Source organism: Oreochromis aureus, linkage group 14 (genome assembly GCF_013358895.1).
Source record: "Oreochromis aureus strain Israel breed Guangdong linkage group 14, ZZ_aureus, whole genome shotgun sequence".
Classification (NCBI taxonomy): Eukaryota; Metazoa; Chordata; class Actinopteri; order Cichliformes; family Cichlidae; genus Oreochromis; species Oreochromis aureus.
This window is the reverse complement of record NC_052955.1, coordinates 36467581-36485367: the sequence shown is the minus strand read 5'-3', so window position 1 is coordinate 36485367 and position 17787 is coordinate 36467581. Positions and strand designations below refer to the sequence as shown.

The 17787-nt window shown below is 40.5% G+C and overlaps 1 protein-coding gene across 1 annotated transcript in view; it reads right to left on the bottom strand.

Annotated features, from left to right (window-relative positions):
- nlrx1 (NLR family member X1) overlaps positions 1 to 17535 on the bottom strand; it is a 45506-nt gene extending 27971 nt beyond the window's left edge. The window contains exons 1-4 of the mRNA XM_039622251.1: positions 16927 to 17535; positions 8958 to 9011; positions 5939 to 6054; positions 653 to 1043 (exon numbers count right to left, since the gene is read on the bottom strand). Of these exons, the coding sequence (XP_039478185.1) occupies positions 653 to 1043; positions 5939 to 6054; positions 8958 to 8977 (527 nt within the window). The 5' untranslated portion in view covers positions 8978 to 9011; positions 16927 to 17535. The remainder of the gene's footprint in view (positions 1 to 652; positions 1044 to 5938; positions 6055 to 8957; positions 9012 to 16926) is intronic.
- Positions 17536 to 17787: the final 252 nt, after the last annotated feature.

Sequence of the window (17787 nt, the reverse complement as noted above, 5' to 3'; positions counted from 1 at the left end):
GAACTACTTCATCTGCTAGCAAGGATATGGGCTGTGTGGCTGCATCTCTCATGCAGACAGTCTGTATTTGATCCCATTATAATTTATAATATGCATCAGTATACAAGTATCAATTTTACTGACAACCCTAGTAATTGTACTAGTTTTTGTTATAATTTTGATCTCCTGATGTCAATGTGTATGTGTGCGTGTGTACAGGAGTGTGGAGGATAATTCAAAATAGTGCATGAGGGTTAACAAAGAAACAATTTGGTGGTCATTTGTTAGCCATGACCAAGTGCAATAAAATCTTTGCAACAAGTTTAAATTAGTCTGAAACCATAAATGCGCTGATGCTGGCTTGCCCCAAACATGATTACAAGGGAAGCTAATAGTAGATAGAGAACTACCTGTTTTCCTGCTGAGTTCTCCTGCACTTTAACTGAAAGGTCATTGAGGCAGAGTTAAAAGCATTCATAATGTCAAACTAAATAAGAGAAAATAGATGTAATGTGCAAACTAAAACACTGTTTGTCAGAGATTTGAAATGTATATTAGGACCTAAGAAAATAAAAACGATAAGTATAACAACCAGTACATTAAATCCCAAACAATAAAGTTGTGCCTCTATAAATTTTCTACATGTGATAAAAAAGTAAGAGAAACATCTTACTTTGAGAGCTGACTGAGGTCCTCACAAGAGAAAGGAATCAGCAGCTGAAAGTGGCTCAGAGTGGTGCCAGCACACCAATCTAGCACCAGCTTTCGGACCACTGTACTTTTCCCTGTTCCCACAGCACCATAGATGAGGACATTGAGCCCCCGGCCCTCACTCCAGGTATCAGTGTGCTGAAACAGCTGTTCCACAGTTACGGAGCGATTACAGTGTGTTTGGGTTTGGAATGGAGAGCAGAGCAGTCCTGCCCTCTCCTCAGCATCTCTTTCTAGGATCAGTGGGTCGACATGCATGGTCTCAGGGCTGAAGAAACCTCCAAACTGTTTTTCCTCCTGAGGAAGGTGGCTAAACCATAGGAAGAGTTTTCTCTTGTGGATCTCTATCGGGTCTATAGAGAGAAAGTAAAAGGAGGTGTTTTTATTCTTTAAGTGGTAGATTTTCTCAGATGTGATGAAACCTTATTTAAGTGGAAATGTAATGAGTCAGTAGTCCAGCACCAAGGCACCTTATTAATTAATTTAATATAATGATCACATTTAATCTGTTTTATCCTGATGTACAGTGCTGTGAAAAAGTCTTTTCCCCCTTCCTTTTTGGACTCTGACCTTGAGTTTGAGATCACTGAGATCCAAACTACTCAAATGTTTTTAGTATAAACAGTACTGTGCAAAAGTTTTAAGCAGGTGTGAAAAAATGCTGTAAACAAAGAATGCTTTCAGAAATATAAATGATTGTTTATTGGCCCCAAATGCATTCTTGCAGCAGGACAACGACCCCAAACATACAGCCAGAGTCATTAAGAGCTATCTTAATAACTTTGGCTGGAGAGGAAATGGCGTGTCACAAATTTAGAGAAAATTTAGAGGATCATCATTTAGCCTGGAGAAATAGTTTGCTCTTTATAAGAAAGCCCTCCGCAAAGCCAGAACATCTTACTATTCATGACTGATTGAAGAAAATAAGAACAACCCCAGGTTTCTCTTCAGCACTGTAGCCAGGCTGACAAAAAGTCAGAGCTCTTTTGAGCCAGCCATCCCTTTAACGCTAACTAGTAATGACTTCATGAACTTCTTCACAAATAAAATTCTTATCATTAGAGAAAAAATTACCAATAATCATCCCACAGATGTAATATTATCTACAGCTACTCTTAGTACCATTGATGTTAAGTTAGACTCTTTTTCTCCAATTGATCTTTCTGAGTTAACTTCAATAATTACTTCCTCCAAACCATCAACGTGTCTTTTAGACCCCATTCCTACAAAACTGCTCGAAGAAGTCCTGCCATTAATTAATTCTTTGATCTTAAATATGATCAACCTATCTCTAATAATTGGCTATGTACCACAGGCCTTCAAGGTGGCTGTAGTTAAACTCAAAAAGCCATCTCTAGACCCAGCTGTCTTAGCTAATTATAGGCCAATCTCCAACCTTCCTTTCATATCAAAAATCCTTGAAAGAGTAGTTGTCAAACAGCTAACAGATCATCTGCAGAGGAATGGCTTATTTGAAGAGTTTCAGTCAGGTTTCAGAGCTCATCACAGCACAGAAACAGCTTTAGTGAAGGTTACAAATAGGGATGGGCACCGGTTCTGACATAAACGGTAGTAACCAGACCGAAAAGCAGCGCACATTTCGGTGCTTTATTTCGGTGCTTTTTTTTTCCTGAGCCAATTCTAGCCAATCATTTTACGTTTACGAGGATAGTAGGCGGGGCCAGGTACGTAGGTTCTTTTAGAGCAGAGCTACAGATTAAAATTGCCCAAGGTGAAGCGATCAAAAGTCTGGCTGTACTTCACAGCAAAAGATGCAAACTCAGCAGCCTGCCACAAGTGCTTTAAGCTGATACTGTGATACTGTCAAAGGAGCTGACACCTCAAATCTGATGAAACACCTGGCGACGCATAGCATTGTTTTTTTTAAAGCCGAGAAATGCGCCGTGTTTGATAGCTTGCTGCAAGACCTCACACCGTGTACATCTACTGCGGGTGTGGTGCCTGGTATCGGACCCGGAGTTAGCAACATCCCCCAAAAACCCGAAGAGGAGAGTCCTGGCCCCTAGCCCTGCCAGCGTAGCAGAAATGATGACGGATTATAATGGCAGCAGCAGCCGTTCTTCTCTGCGTGAGTAGCTTCATGTTGTTCGTGTGTAATTTACGTTGAGTAGGCTAACCACGTTATTACATTAATGCATGTAAGGTGAACTAGCAAACACCGCCGTAGTTACATGCGGTTGTCTTCTTGTTTGATGGCAGATACTCCCTTCACCCTGGCCAAAAAGGCTAAAATGACCAAAGAAAAAGTGGAAAACAGTTAAACATGAGAGGTTTTTGGACAAAGTTTGTGTTTTTTCCATTGTTTAAGCACTGCTTCCAGCCAAGAGTGAGACCATATATGCCCTATAGCTGCAGAAAAGGCTAACATTGTTATCTTTTTACAAAAAAAAAACAGCTGAACATGAGAGGTTTTTGGACCAATTTTGTGTTCTCCATTCTTTAAGCACCGGTTTGAGCACCGTTTAAGCACCGGCACCGTTTCAAAAGTACCGGTTTGGCACCGGTATCGGATAAAACCTAAACGATACCCATCCCTAGTTACAAATGATCTTCTTATGGCCTCTGACAGTGGACTCAGCTCTGTGCTTGTCCTGCTAGACCTCGATACTGTTGACCATAATATCCTATTAGAGCGATTAGAACATTCTGTAGGTATTACAGGTACTGCGCTGCAGTGGTTTGTATCATATCTATCTAATAGACTCCAATTTGTACATGTAAATGGAGAGTCCTCTTCACACACTAAGGTCAATTATGGTGTTCCACAGGGTTCGGTGCTAGGACCAATTCTGTTTACATTATACATGCTTCCCCTAGGCAGGATCATTAGAAGACATAGCATACATTTTCACTGCTATGCAGATGACACCCAGCTCTATCTATCCATGAAGCCAGGTAACACACACCAATTAGTTAAACTGCAGGAATGTCTTAAAGACATAAAGACCTGGATGGCCACTAACTTTCTGCTTCTTAATTCAGATAAAACTGAGGTTATTGTACTTGGCCTTGAAAATCTTAGCAATATGGTATCTAACCAGATTCTTACTCTGGATGGCATTACCTTGGCCTCCAGTAATGCTGTGAGGAACCTTGGAGTCATTTTTGACCAGGACATGTCCCTCAACGCACATATTACACAAATATGTAAGACTGCTTTCTTCCATTTGCGCAACATCTCTAAAGTTAGAAATATCCTGTCTCTTTGTGACGCTGAAAAACTAGTTCATGCATTTATTACTTCCAGGCTGGACTACTGTAATTCATTATTATCAGGATGTCCTAAAAACTCACTGAAAAGCCTTCAGCTAATCCAAAATGCTGCAGCAAGAGTACTGACAGGGACTAAAAAGAGAGAGCATATTTCTCCTGTTTTGGCTTCCCTTTATTGGCTTCCTGTTAAATCCAGAATTGAATTCAAAATCCTGCTCCTCACTTACAAGGTCTTAAATAATCAGGCCCCATCTTATCTTAATGACCTTGTAGTACCATATCACCCTATTAGAACGCTTCGCTCTCGCACTGCAGGCTTACTTGTTGTTCCTGGAGTATTTAAAAGTAGAATGGGAGGGAGAGCCTTCAGTTTTCAGGGCCCTCTTCTATGGAACCAGCTTCCAGTTTGGATTAGGGAGACAGACACTATCTCTACTTTCAAGATTAGGCTTAAAACTTTCCTTTTTGCTAAAGCATATAGTTAGGGCTGGACCAGGTGACCCTGAATCCTCCCTTAGTTATGCTGCAATAGACGTAGGCTGCCGGGGATTCCCATGATGCATTGAGTTTTTCCTTTCCAGTCACCTTTCTCACTCAGTATGTGTTAATAGACCTCTCTGCATTGAATCATATCTGTTATTAACCTCTGTCTCTCTTCCACAGCATGTCTTTCATCCTGTTTTCCTTCTCTCACCCCAACCGGTCGCAGCAGATGGCTGCCCCTCCCTGAGCCTGGTTCTGCCGGAGGTTTCTTCCTGTTAAAAGGGAGTTTTTCCTTCCCACTGTCGCCAAAGTGCTTGCTCATAGGGGGTCATATGATTGTTGGGTTTTTCTCTGTACCTATGAAGCGCCTTGAGGCAACTTTTGTTGTGATTTGGTGCTATATAAATAAAATTGAATTGAATTGAATTGAATCTTCAGTGTAAAGAAGAACAAAAAGTACTGGAAGTGATGGTATGGTCCTCACAGAGCCCTGATCGCAACATCATCGAGTGTGTCTGGGATTACATGAAGAGACTGAAGGATGCGAGGAAGCCTTCAGCCACAGAAGATCTGTGCTTAGTTCTCAAAGATGTTTGGAACAACCTACCGGCCGAGTTCCTTCAAAAAATGTTTGCAAGTGTACCTAGAAGAATTGATGCTGTTTTGAAGGCAAAGGGTGGTCACACCAAAGTTTGATTTGATTTAGATTTTGCTTTTGTACATTGACTAATCAACAAAATGCAGTGAAAGTCAAAGTACACATTATTGTCATCTCCGCTATATACACTTATAGTATATAGAGAGACGAGACGACAAGGCTCCAGCTGCATCAGTGTAAAAACAAACAATAAATATAACAAGAGTAGAAAATAAATATACATTTTAGGACTAGGGGCAAAGGGATCAGTAACAATTTATTTGAAATTTTCAATTTATAGTTTGATGCTTAATGTCACCTTGAAGTGATTTAAAGTGACCAGTGTAGCAGCTTGTAAACATGAGCAGAATTCTTGAGAGTAATGATTGTCCATAAGCAGCATCTGCATTACAAAGGCAGTGTAAGGGGAGTGCAATAGAGTCAGTTAACAGTTGGGTGTGGGTGTGTGTGGTGGGGGGGAGTGGGAGAGCCGGTAATGAGTTTAAGAGTCTGATGGCTTGCGGGAAAAAGCTATTTCGCAGTCTGGAGGATTTTTTCTCACCTGCCTAAATCTTTTGCACAGTACTGTATACCTATGGTATCCATTTGAAACTCCTACGCCGCTTTGACCCCTAGTTATGCATTCACAAACTTGGGTGTTCATGTCGCCCTCCCACGAGAACACCCCATCAGTCTTTTACGGCTAAGTGATGTACAATGAAAACAACTTTGTAAAAAGTGAAAAGGCTAGAGGCCAGTACTGAAGGCTTTATTTCGCAACGTGGAAATACCATCATTGCACTGTTCTACAAAGTACTGTGACACTACTACCAAACAACTGACTGATATTGCATTTAAGAGACAATAACTGAGAAAATGAACTGAGGTGTGCACCTGGTTCTGAAGAGTTTGAGGTAGTAAACTTCCTGCAGTAAAAACCAGAGACTGGCCAGGGTGTAGCCTCCATTCCCATCTGCCACATCCATGTTTTGAGTAGATGACTCATCTGTCTGGAAAAATAATGCATCATGCCGATTAGTTTAGTTGTTGCTTACAATTTTAATAAAATACAAATGCACAGAGAATAACATTCCTCTTATTTCAAAGGGCACAACTTGCTTTCATTACTATGCTGTTTACCTTATGTCATGGTTCGTATTTGAGGAAGAGACAGACGACTGCAAAGTCTGATAATCACGCTTAGGAATAACATGAACAAGCTGCTGTTTGCATATTACAGCAGATATAAGTTATTACACCTCCAAAGCACTGACTTTTACGCAGCTGCACACAAGTATTATAAACACAAATGAAACCTGTGTACTTTTGCTCTGAGAAACTTCCTGCAAGGTTCCTAAGAATTCTGTTGAGTCTTTATTATACACAAAGAAAACAATGGAAATATGAAGCAGTTTAAATGAATGACACCAGTCGTCATTTACAAAACAGGTGAAATTCATAAAATGAAAATTAACAGTATATTAATATTATTCTGCATAATACTTTGCATTTACATTTGCCACAAGTAGATGGTGGTTCTTTACTACATCCCATTGTGGAAAATAGTGATATCAACCATTGTATGGACAATGTCTCTACACAGCCTAATATAACTCAATTTCTTGCACATTTTTCACACACTTAACAGAAACATTTAGCAAAGTCTGTTTCTATGAGTGTAGCCACAGGTCCTAAGTCATGACAAGTTCTAGCAGTTTACATACATTCCACTACTTATTTAACAAGCCAAAATGCAGAAGCAGCGTGTAAATCAGTAAGTACATAAGTACACTCGATTCAGTAGCTTGTTGATCTGCTTTTGGCAACACACACACACACGCACGCACGCACGCACGCACGCACGCACGCACGCACGCACGCGCGCGCTATGTGTGGTGCAGTGTGATCAGTGATACTGCACATTGAGTAAAGGGGGGTGCTGTTGCTACTATAATAAATACAGTTATAATAAATACAGTTTATAGAGGTAGGATTGTTGGTTGCATTATAGTATAAATAAAAATACAGTTTATAAATAAAGTGTAATGTCCATGAATGTTGGCAGTTCAGTTACCCTCCAATCAGGGTGGATATAGGGCATGTTTGACAGCCTGCCTATGGGTAGTAGTTTCTATTGAGTCCGTTTGTCTTTGACCTGATGCACCTGTAGCGTTTACCATAGGGAAGGGGGGAAAAAGTGAGTGTCCAGGGTGCGAAGGGTCCTTGATGATGATACTGCTTTTCCGCTGAAGTCTGCCACTATAAATGTCTCTGAGGGGGATTAGTGAATACCAATTGCCCGCTCTGCTGCCCTCACCACCCACTGCAGTTTCCTCTTGTCCTCTATAGTGCAGCAGTTGAACCAAAGTGTGCAGCAGTAGGTCAGAAGGCTCTTGATGGTGGAGCGTTAGCAGTTTCCTAGCAGTCTCTGGGGTAATTGGGCCTGACGCAGCTTCCTTAGAAAGTACAGCGTTTGTTGTGCTTTCCCTACCTGGTGGAAAATGTTTGTGGACCAGGTAAGGTCAGCCGAGATGTGGACTCCGAGGAACTTAAAGCTTTCTACCTGCTACCCATCAATGTAGAGGGTACAGTGCTCAGATCGCCTTGTTCACCTGAAGTCGATTACCATCTCCTTGGTCTTGGCTATGTTCAGAAGCAGGTTGTTGTTGTCACAACATTGCTTCAGATGCTGAACCTCCTGTCTGTAGGCTGAGTCATCGTTGTTGTCGATCACTCCTATGACAGTGGTGTCATCAGCAAATTTTATAATGGTGTTACTGGCGTGGATTGGAGAACAGTCATGGGTTAAAAGTGAGTATAAGAGGGGAATGAGGACACACCTCTGTGCGACTCCTACGTTCAGAATGAGGGTGGAGGACGTGTGTCCAGGTGTGTGAGGGTTGTGTGAAGAGCTGTTATTATAGTGTCCTCTGTCAACCTGTTTGCCCTTTATGCAAACTGGTATGGATCGAGGTTTGCAGGGATGGCAGCTTTAATGTGCAACATGATGAGTTTCTCAACGCATTTGGTAATTATGGGTGTTAAAGTTAATGCAGTAGTCATTCAACCACCTCACTGTGTTCTACACCGACGGCTTCACCGTCAGGACCAGCTGCGTTGACTCTGCGCAGTGTGGTTCAGGGTCACCTGATCCAACCCTGACTATATGACTATATGGCAAAAAAGTTTTAAGCCTAATCTTAAAAGCAGAGATAGTATCTGTCTCCCAAATCCAAACTGGAAGCTGGTTTCAAAGAAGAGGGGCCTGAAAATTGAAGGCTCTGCCTCCCATTCTACTTTTAAATACTCCAGGAACAACAAAAGTAAGCCTGCAGTGCGAGAGCCAATTTCTCTAATGGGGTGATATGGTACTATAAGGTCATTAAGATAATGACTCTCTATAAGGTCATTAAGATAAGATAGCCCTGATTAGGGCAGCACGGTGGCCCGGTGGTTAGCCCAGTCTGCTCCAGTCTGCATGTCAAATAGCAAGGATATTTGACGTGCAGACTGGAGTAGACTGGGATTGGACGACCAACCTTCCGGTTAGTAAGTGACCTGCTGTAAATTCACGGTACTGTTACCTTTAGCAGTGAATCCAAACGACAGTGAGTCTCATTCCCTCGCTCTGAAACCCCCGCTATCGCCATATTTTTCCCTATATGGTAGTATATAAACAAGCATAGTATATAAACAGTGTGCCAGGTAGAAAAGTTTTCCAGTTGGGAGGGGGGAAAAAATGATGCATTTGTGGTGTGTGGGAAAAATAACTAACAGTGAATTATCTGCAGGACAGCTTATGATTTTCCAATTAAACCATTGTACCTAGAAATATATCGAGTATATCGTACATCCCTACTACTATGCCAGGGCCTTTAAGCCACTAGGCATCAAGGTTCAGTTAATCACCAACCTGCGGGGGAGGAGATTCATCCTTTTCTGCTGCTTCTTTGTCTTGGGAAGTTTTCTGTTAACAGTTAAAGCATAAAGTCACACAACTGATGCAAAAACAAACTTACATCTATATACATCTACATGCATTTGTTTCCTTAACTACTAATATTATTTTATTGTCATGTTAATATGCCACAAGGTTAAGTTACCTTTGCATCAAAACAGCCAGTAGATTGTCCTTCAAGGAGCTGATTTTTGCTTTTTTTACTTTGAGTACATTTCAGAGCCTGTACTTTTTCACTTTTGCTTGAATTAAAATGTTGATTTTTGTAAGCACGGGTATCATTACTTCTGCTCAACCAATGTACCGCGGTGCGGCCACCAACTCTTAAAAATATTTTGCCGCACCTACGTGGTTATATATCGGTCAGTATGCGGTGGCAATTTATGGTGCCTTTATGTGCACCTCGTAAATATATACTCTATACTCCAAAAAGACATAGAATTGTTCTAAAGACTTTCTTGAGTTAATTTTCCTTTGTTGGGATAAACATAACTGTAATCATGTTGCTGTTCCTTTTGTTGCAGTGTTTAATAAAATCCATCCACCCATTCTCTTCCGCTTATCCTTTTCCGGTGTTGTGCCAAAAAGTGATTGTCTGCCAAAAACTGATTTCCGGTATTTGCCAAAAACTGATCGCTCATATTTAAACTACTATAAATAACTTGTTGGGCTATAATATGTTAAACATATGTCAAATGCATCCCTTATAAATGACATAAAGTCATCTTGAGCCACAAACAACATTCGTGTAACAAGGTAGAAGCTGCAATCAGTTTTTGGCAGTGACTTTTATATAACCTTTATTTATGCAGTTAAAAAAAATCTCATTAACATTAAAAATGTCTTTTGTAAGAGTAAGCTGGCCAACAGGACAGCAGAAATGCCAGCAAATATTACAATAGTTCTGTAAAAATATTTTAAGTTCAATTCAATTTTATTTATTTAGCGCCAAATCACAACAAAAGTCGCCTCAAGGCGCTTTATATTGTACAATAGATCGCACAATAATAAATACAGAGAAAAACCCAACAATCATATGACCCCCTATGAGCAAGCACTTTGGCGACAGTGGGAAGGAAAAACTTCCTTTTAACAGGAAGAAACCTCCGGCAGAACCAGGCTCAGGGAGGGGCGGCCATCTGCTGCGACCGGTTGGGGTGAGAGAAGGAAAACAGGATAAAGACATGCTGTGGAAGAGAGACAGAGATTAATAACAGATCTGATTCGATGCAGAGAGGTCTATTAACACATAGTGAGTGAGAAAGGTGACTGGAAAGGAAAAACTCAATGCATCATGGGAATCCCGGCAGCTCACGTCTATTGCAGCATAACTAAGGGAGGATTCAGGGTCACCTGGTCCAGCCCTAACTATATGCTTTAGCAAAAAGGAAAGTTTTAAGCCTAATCTTGAAAGTAGAGATAGTGTCTGTCTCCCGAATCCAAACTGGAAGCTGGTTCCACAGAAGAGGGGATAAGTGGGGATAAAGGACCGGATTGGTTATAATCAGAATCAGAATCAGAATACTTTATTGATCCCTAGGGGAAATTATTTAATACATGTAATACATGTAAGTCAATGTAAGTACAATAACACAGAGTTGTAAAGATACTTGAAAAACAGAAAATTTTTTAATTCTATATGTAACCCCTTTGTAAACCCTGTTCACCGAAGTCTATTTACGAACATACATAAAGATATTACACATAAAAAATACACAGAAACATTGGAAATCAGGTTTTGGCAGACAATCACTTTTTGGCACAACACCTGGTCGCTAAAATCAAAACAATAAATCTCAAAACTAGTCTAATGTTTTATCATCAAATTCCAAAAGATTTCTTTAGTTAACACGTCACTGCCCCCCTTTGTGATAGCCTTCATATTTATTTTGACATATTTTGGTATTTCTAAGAATATAATAACCAATCTGTTGTCAACTGTCAGCTATTAACCCTATATTCTTGTTCATGCTGTCTTCAGGTGGATCCATGGTCATTTTCAAGCTTTATAGCTGCAGCATTTTGAAATTATTACATCCTAGAAATTACAAGATTTTCCCTATTCACTGCTGCATCAACACAAAAATCCATGCAAATGGAAATCAACTGTGTTAAATAAAGAAATTCGGCAACATCAAATGAGGCAACGTTCGCAACGTAAATTTTGGAACTAACTATTTTTTATTTTCTATTTTTTAACTATGACTTGCAGTAGTGAAAAGACCACCAGTGTTCTAGATCAACTGGCGTTTAGATCAACTGGCGTTTACATCAACTGGCGTTGGTCGAACAGATGTGTGGCAGTCTTGCGTTTCAGGAGCTGCTACCGACAAACCAGCAAAAAAAAACGCCAAATGTGTCATCTGTGACACTTGTGAGGTTATCTCAAACACACTCCGTCAGTCTTGATGCCGTTGAACAACAAATGGTAACAAATGGTAACAAATAAACAATTTACAGCAGTTACACAGTGATTAGTAATAAACAGAGCCAGTGAGAGTGAGTGGATTGAAGAAAGTCAGTGACTCCGGTGTGTCGATTGGTTTGTCATCTGTTTTTGAGTCTGGAGGAGACGTAGAAATCTTCTGTTTTAAATCTAAGTTAGGAAGATTCCTGTTTTAAAACAAGCACCTTTTGTGAGAAATGCAAGAAGTACATCTGCAGAAAGCACACAGTTACATTCTGTTCATCATGTGGACAAAATTGAAAATGTTGAACATTGAAAAACTGAGAACGTTGGGCAAGTTCAAAAGAACTTGCCCAGAAATGTGTTTGTAAGAACGAAAAACCTTTACCAAATTGTTTCTAAAATAGTCATGGAAAGTCTAACTGTTGTATGTCTGTGTTCTACATGTTTATCTAATGGAAAATAAAGTTGCCATTGTCATATTGCAGTTTCTTGACAATTCTGAGTGGATTTACACAGTACGGGTCAAAATGACCCGCAACAAAATCAATGTGATTTTTTTGTTTTTCAACATAATACAAGGGTTAATTTTCAAAACGTGCATATGATCTTCAATTTGTAGCAGATCCACTATCACATAGCGGCTGGAGCAGTCTCCAATGGAGGTCAGTCCACTGCTGCCACCTGTGGCCAAGTGCCATAGCCTACTACTAGATTAACTTGTGACACATCTGCACCTGCTGCTATGATCACATTGAATAGAGGCTGAGTGGCTGCACTTACCCCTGGTACATCCAAATCTACCCACAAACATGTTGAAAGATGCAATCCCAGCAATGTGGATTGTCAACACTAAAAACAATCAGTAAGCAAAGACAACAGGGATCAATTTTTTCTGTTTATTTAGCACCCACAACATTTGTAGTCGCCTTCTGCACAGGGGAAGTCCACACACACTGTGTGGTACCACTTTCTTTCAGAAGGTGCATTCAATCTGCAAGATTGAATGAGATTGTCAGGGTCATTGTCTGACTGTTTATTACTAATCACCTGCTGTACATTCACAGTAACTGCCATCTCCTTACAAATGTTCATTAGATTAACCACACTTATACAGACTGTATATAACTACCAACTCTCCAGCCATGTTGATGGATTGCCTATATTGGCTGGAAATATTCATTTCCAGAGAAAAGACACAGACAGAAGATGCTTACAGGATGTGATGTGACAGCACCAATGAACTATTGATGTGTCATATTTGTCCAAGGCGTATTTCATTGTTATGGAAAAAGAGAATATTAAAATCATGATGACCAATTGGAGTGGTGATTTCTATGACTTTGTGTATATAATTTGGAATTTTGTACAAATGTAGGCCACAATAAATATATGATATCATTTCATTCTTTTCAAAGGTTTATTTGCATGACGCACAAACAGACACAATTGAAAGGTACAAATGTATTGTGCATGAAACGAATTCAAACGTGGTGCAGATGTGTGTCACAAGTTGATCTGGCTGTGGCACTTGGCCAGAGGTGGCGCTGGTCGACTCGAGTCCATGTTAGTGCACACAAAGTAAACTGGACGCTTTAGTTGTGAAGCAAAAACGCTGAAACCGGAGAAATAAAACGTGCGAGGGGGACGATAACGACGACAAGAGTCTCCCGATCAGTGGCGGTCCTAGCCTGTTTGGCGCCCCGGGCGAACACTCCCTCTGGCACCCCCCACACACATAAAACATATTAAGGATTAAACATTAACATAAAACTGTTGTCGGAACCATACTGAATTTCGCCAGAGAAACACACACGCACACACACACACATATGAAGAGAGAGAGAGTATGCATTGCATGCAAACAGCTACCAAACAGCCATCATAATTCATCATACAATGAGAACAGGACAAATCAACAATTGACAATGACTAATTAATATTAAAATCTGTAACATAATGTATTGTTTGGAATTTAGTCTGTTACTGTTACTATTTTTACCATTTCTTATTGGAGCAACTGTAATCCACATTATTTCCTTAGGGATTAATAAAGTATGATTCTGATTGTTTCAGGATGACCTGCCATTATCCAATCACAGATCTGCTTATCTGTATCTTTTGCTCGTTTCTCCTCCTCTTCTTTTCTCTTTTTTCTAAACTAAGCACTTGATGGCTTGGAACTTTTCTTGTCCATCTTCCATTAGTTTTAATTTTGCACTCCAGTATGAACACAAATCCCCCAACCCGAGGATCACCACAACATAACCTAACAGACCTACACCTTAGTTCACAGATTCACTTTGTCTAAGGTGTATTTCTGGGATTTCACACAACCCAGGATTCAAATCATGAATACATAATGGGCTTGGATTTACATCATTATGAATGAAATGTGCTCTATTTGGAAGCAGCCAGCCCCCCTCCCCTTTCGACGCGTTGTGTGTGAGACTTTAAATCATCAAACTGTAAATTATAAATTTTAAATTGTCATTGATCTCTTTACCCCTAGTCCTAAAGTGTATATTTATTTTCTTACTCTTCTTATATTTATTGTTTGTTTACTTGCACTGCTGTAACTGGAGCTCCGTCGTCTCGTCTCTCTATATACTGTACTGTATGTAGTGGAGATGACAATAAAGTTTACTTTGACTTCAGCAGCAAGCAGGCGCACCGAGGGCTCTCGCGCTCACTTTTCGCGTATTGAATTTGGAAAAAACACCGGTGCAAATTATAAGTCTGTATCATAATGTCTGGTGTTTTCGTGTTTGTTGGTTTGTTTTTATCTTGTTTTATTTTGCGAGTTGATTATTAGATGCTGCTCCAGCCAGCCAGAGAATCCCCCGCCACCCCGCCCTCTCCTCCCTGTGCTGCAAGCAGCAGGTGCACCTCGCAAACGGAGGGCGCCCTTACTCCCAGCAAATGGGCGATAGAAAACCGATCGGTGCCTATGCCCAGGGGCGGGTCTAGAAGGGTGGCATGGGGTGGCAAGTGCCACCCTAAAATGATCCCTTGCCACCCCAAGTGCCACCCCAGTTTTGCATATGACAGTGTTGTTTGTTAAAATAAGATAGCATTAACAGTTTGAGCGTAGTTACAGTCAACAGTGAATATAAATGCTAAAACTGAATATATTGCAAAGTGTTCCCCCCCTCCACCATTAACAAATGGTTCAGCCCATAGCAGGGACCGGCTTTTTGCTTGTTTTCAGTAGCAAGTGATGCTTATGATTGTGCCAGAGCACATTTTGAACAACACCATGGTAATTTCAGATTTTACACAGATGGTTGGATGTTACACTCTGGAAATGGAAGGAAGGTGAGTGTTATTAACCCTCTGTGGTCCACGGACACGCTGCACCTCCAAATCACATGACTAATGTAAGATGACATAGCAACAAGCTGCAGCCACGCTGAGTCTCTGTTTCAGCCCACATTAAAAGTTCGGACTTCAAAGTTTTTAAATTTTAATTACAGGCCAGTAAATCCAGAGTTATGATAATATATATAAGCCACGCTTTTTTCTAACTACTGTAGTCACATTTTTGTCTGTGTGTTTTAAGCGTTTTCTAAGGACAGCGCAAAAACAGTAAAGAAAGGAAAAAAAGCCACCTCTTTCCTATCGGTGGAAAAAATGTACCATGTCGACCAATTAAAAAAAAAGTCAACACGTGAGATTTAGTTATTTGGTTGTTTAGGAAGAGGGGAGAGTTTTGGGAGTGACGGTAACGGCAGCGAGACAGAGTGAGCGAGTGAGAGAGGGAGAGTTTTTAGATGTGGGAGATTTGTGACGTTTAGTGTGGAGTGTATACTTAGTGTGTTGTGTGGTCTTGTGTAGTTGTTCTGTTGTGTAGTCGTTTTGTTTTGTGTGTCAGTGAGGGCACTAATGAACGTCACTAAGGCACATTGCAGTGTAAACACTGTCACTAAGTAGAAAACCAGCGGAGTGATACACCACCTGTTGTCAGGCCTGCAGGTTTATCCCTGTGCTGTTCTCCTCTGTCGTTTGGTGGACAACCTTTTCTTTACTGGCACACATCATTTGTCGGGCATCTTATTGCGAAACCTGATTGTTCTCTCATTTTAGTTTTAGTAATATTTTTAAATGGTTGTACAAAATGAAGAAAACGGCAGGTGTATTGGCTGCATTTTTAGATAAATAGTTGTATATGTTTACAAAATGTACATTTTATATTTGCATTTCAAGTTATAAAAATTTAGTCAACATGCCTGTGGGTTTTTTTACAGTAAAAAAATACTACTAGGATTTTAAGTTCTTTGTGTGATTTCAGATCAGTAATACTAATGCAGTATGTCAGTGAAAAAAACAGCTAAATTCAGTTGAGCTGAAAAGAATGATACCAAACAAGGCAAGGGGAAAAAAATAAAATGAAACAATCTGAGGGTGAAATACAAACGTAAACTCAAAAGGAGTCAAAAATGGCCGGTTGTATTTCAGACCTCAGTGGGTTAATCCACCAAATCATGAAAAATTAGGTTTAAATTTTTGTTCATGACAGAGCAGATTTCTGACATTTTGTGTAATTTAAGCATGTAACAATGTGATTGTTTTCTAACAAATAACAGTGTGAAACTTAAGTTAGACTTGTGTTTGTAAATGAACCGCCCCATGTTGTGTAGTTTTCTGGATTTTATACTTATTGGGCTACATATTTATTTATCATACAGGCTATACAGTACATAACATCAAAACTCACATGTTTTATGTAACTAAAGTGTGTAATTATGTGGGCTACAGACAATAATTAAGTTATAGACTATGTTTATATGAAAAACGTGTATACTTAGTGCATTTGAATTATTTTAACCATATGTAACCACCTGCATATGTGTTTGGGGGGGAAAAAAAGGCTTTGATTTTGCCACCCAATTTGATTTCTTTGCCACCCTCATGCCACCCTAAGAAAATTTCTCTAGATCCGCCCCTGCCTATGCCATTCCCAATATGCGCTGGCTGATGTCGGGGCAGCATGAGTACGAGCAATTTTTTTTTCTTTTTTTTTTTTTTCCCCATGCCCGTGATGCCGCCCCGGGCAACCGCCCGTGTCGCCCGTATCAAAAACCGCTACTGCTCCCGATCGTTTACTCTTCCTGTCCTGTGAACAACACCGGCGTGGTATTAATTGTTTGCTGTTTTCGCGATCGCGTCGCGCATGAGGATATCACCAGGTAAACTCGCGTCATTTTTAAACATTTTGTTGTTCAACGGCATCAAGACTGACGGAGTGTGTTTGAGATAACCTCACAAGTGTCACAGATGACACATTTGGCGTTTTTTTTGCTGGTTTGTCGGTAGCAGCTCCTGAAACGCAAGACTGCCACACATCTGTTCGACCAACGCCAGTTGATCTGGAACGTTGGTTTGAGTGTCGAAATGTTTTCCAGGCAGCTCTACTTAGACTACACGTAGCGTCTGCGTCTCTTCTAAAAATGCCACTGTCTCATAGCTAACAATCATGCAAACTACAAATAAGATAAAATGGAAAATAAGACATACCACCGTCTTATCATTCGTCTCCCGACGACACGTTGTCCAGGAAAGTAGCTTAATGCATGCAGTATGTCGTTTCCTTTTAGGTTTTCAAATTTTCAAACTTGTCCAGTATCATTAAGGACTTGACAGCCAGAAACATATGTTTCACACCGACTGTCATTCTTCCGCTTCACTGTCGAGGAGTTTCGTGTTTCAACTTCCGGTAGTACCGACGACAAGCAGTCCAAAACGTTAACTCTTATCTCCTTTTCTTATCCACCTTTCCATGACCTCGATCGAAAAAACATCAAGAAAGCTCAAGGTCGAGCAAAGGTGTGTCGGAAAAATAACAAAGGCTAAGAAGTGCAACGTAAAGAGAATCTGACCAACTAAAGTACGCAATTTCCCTATAGGGCTTTGGAGCGTGATGTCACAGGGGTGGGCGTGGAAAGGATTTTGGCCCGATCCGCCATGTTGGGGGTCTAGCGGAAGTGAAAAGGGAGCGAAGGCACACACAACAGCCATGGTTCGTATTAGCTGTGTGGTCGGCTGCAATGTGTGATCGCACGACCGGCAAGAGAATAAGCTTGAAAAGGGTTTATCTTTTCATTCTTTCCCAACCTGGAAGCAACATGAGGCAGCTCGTGTATCGATGTTACCAAACGAAGGCGTCTAGCCTGGATAGCAGCTGTGAGACGAGCTGATATCCAGTTCTCTTCCATCTCCAAATATCTGTTGGTGTGCTCCAGACATTTTCATTCCGGTAAGTTCTAAATATGTTCATATCACTCTTTATAGCCTATTAGTTTTATTTTCGATGCACTCTGAGGTCATAGCAAATTAGAACAAACATCCTACTGAGTGATTTTGCAGAACTACCTTCTA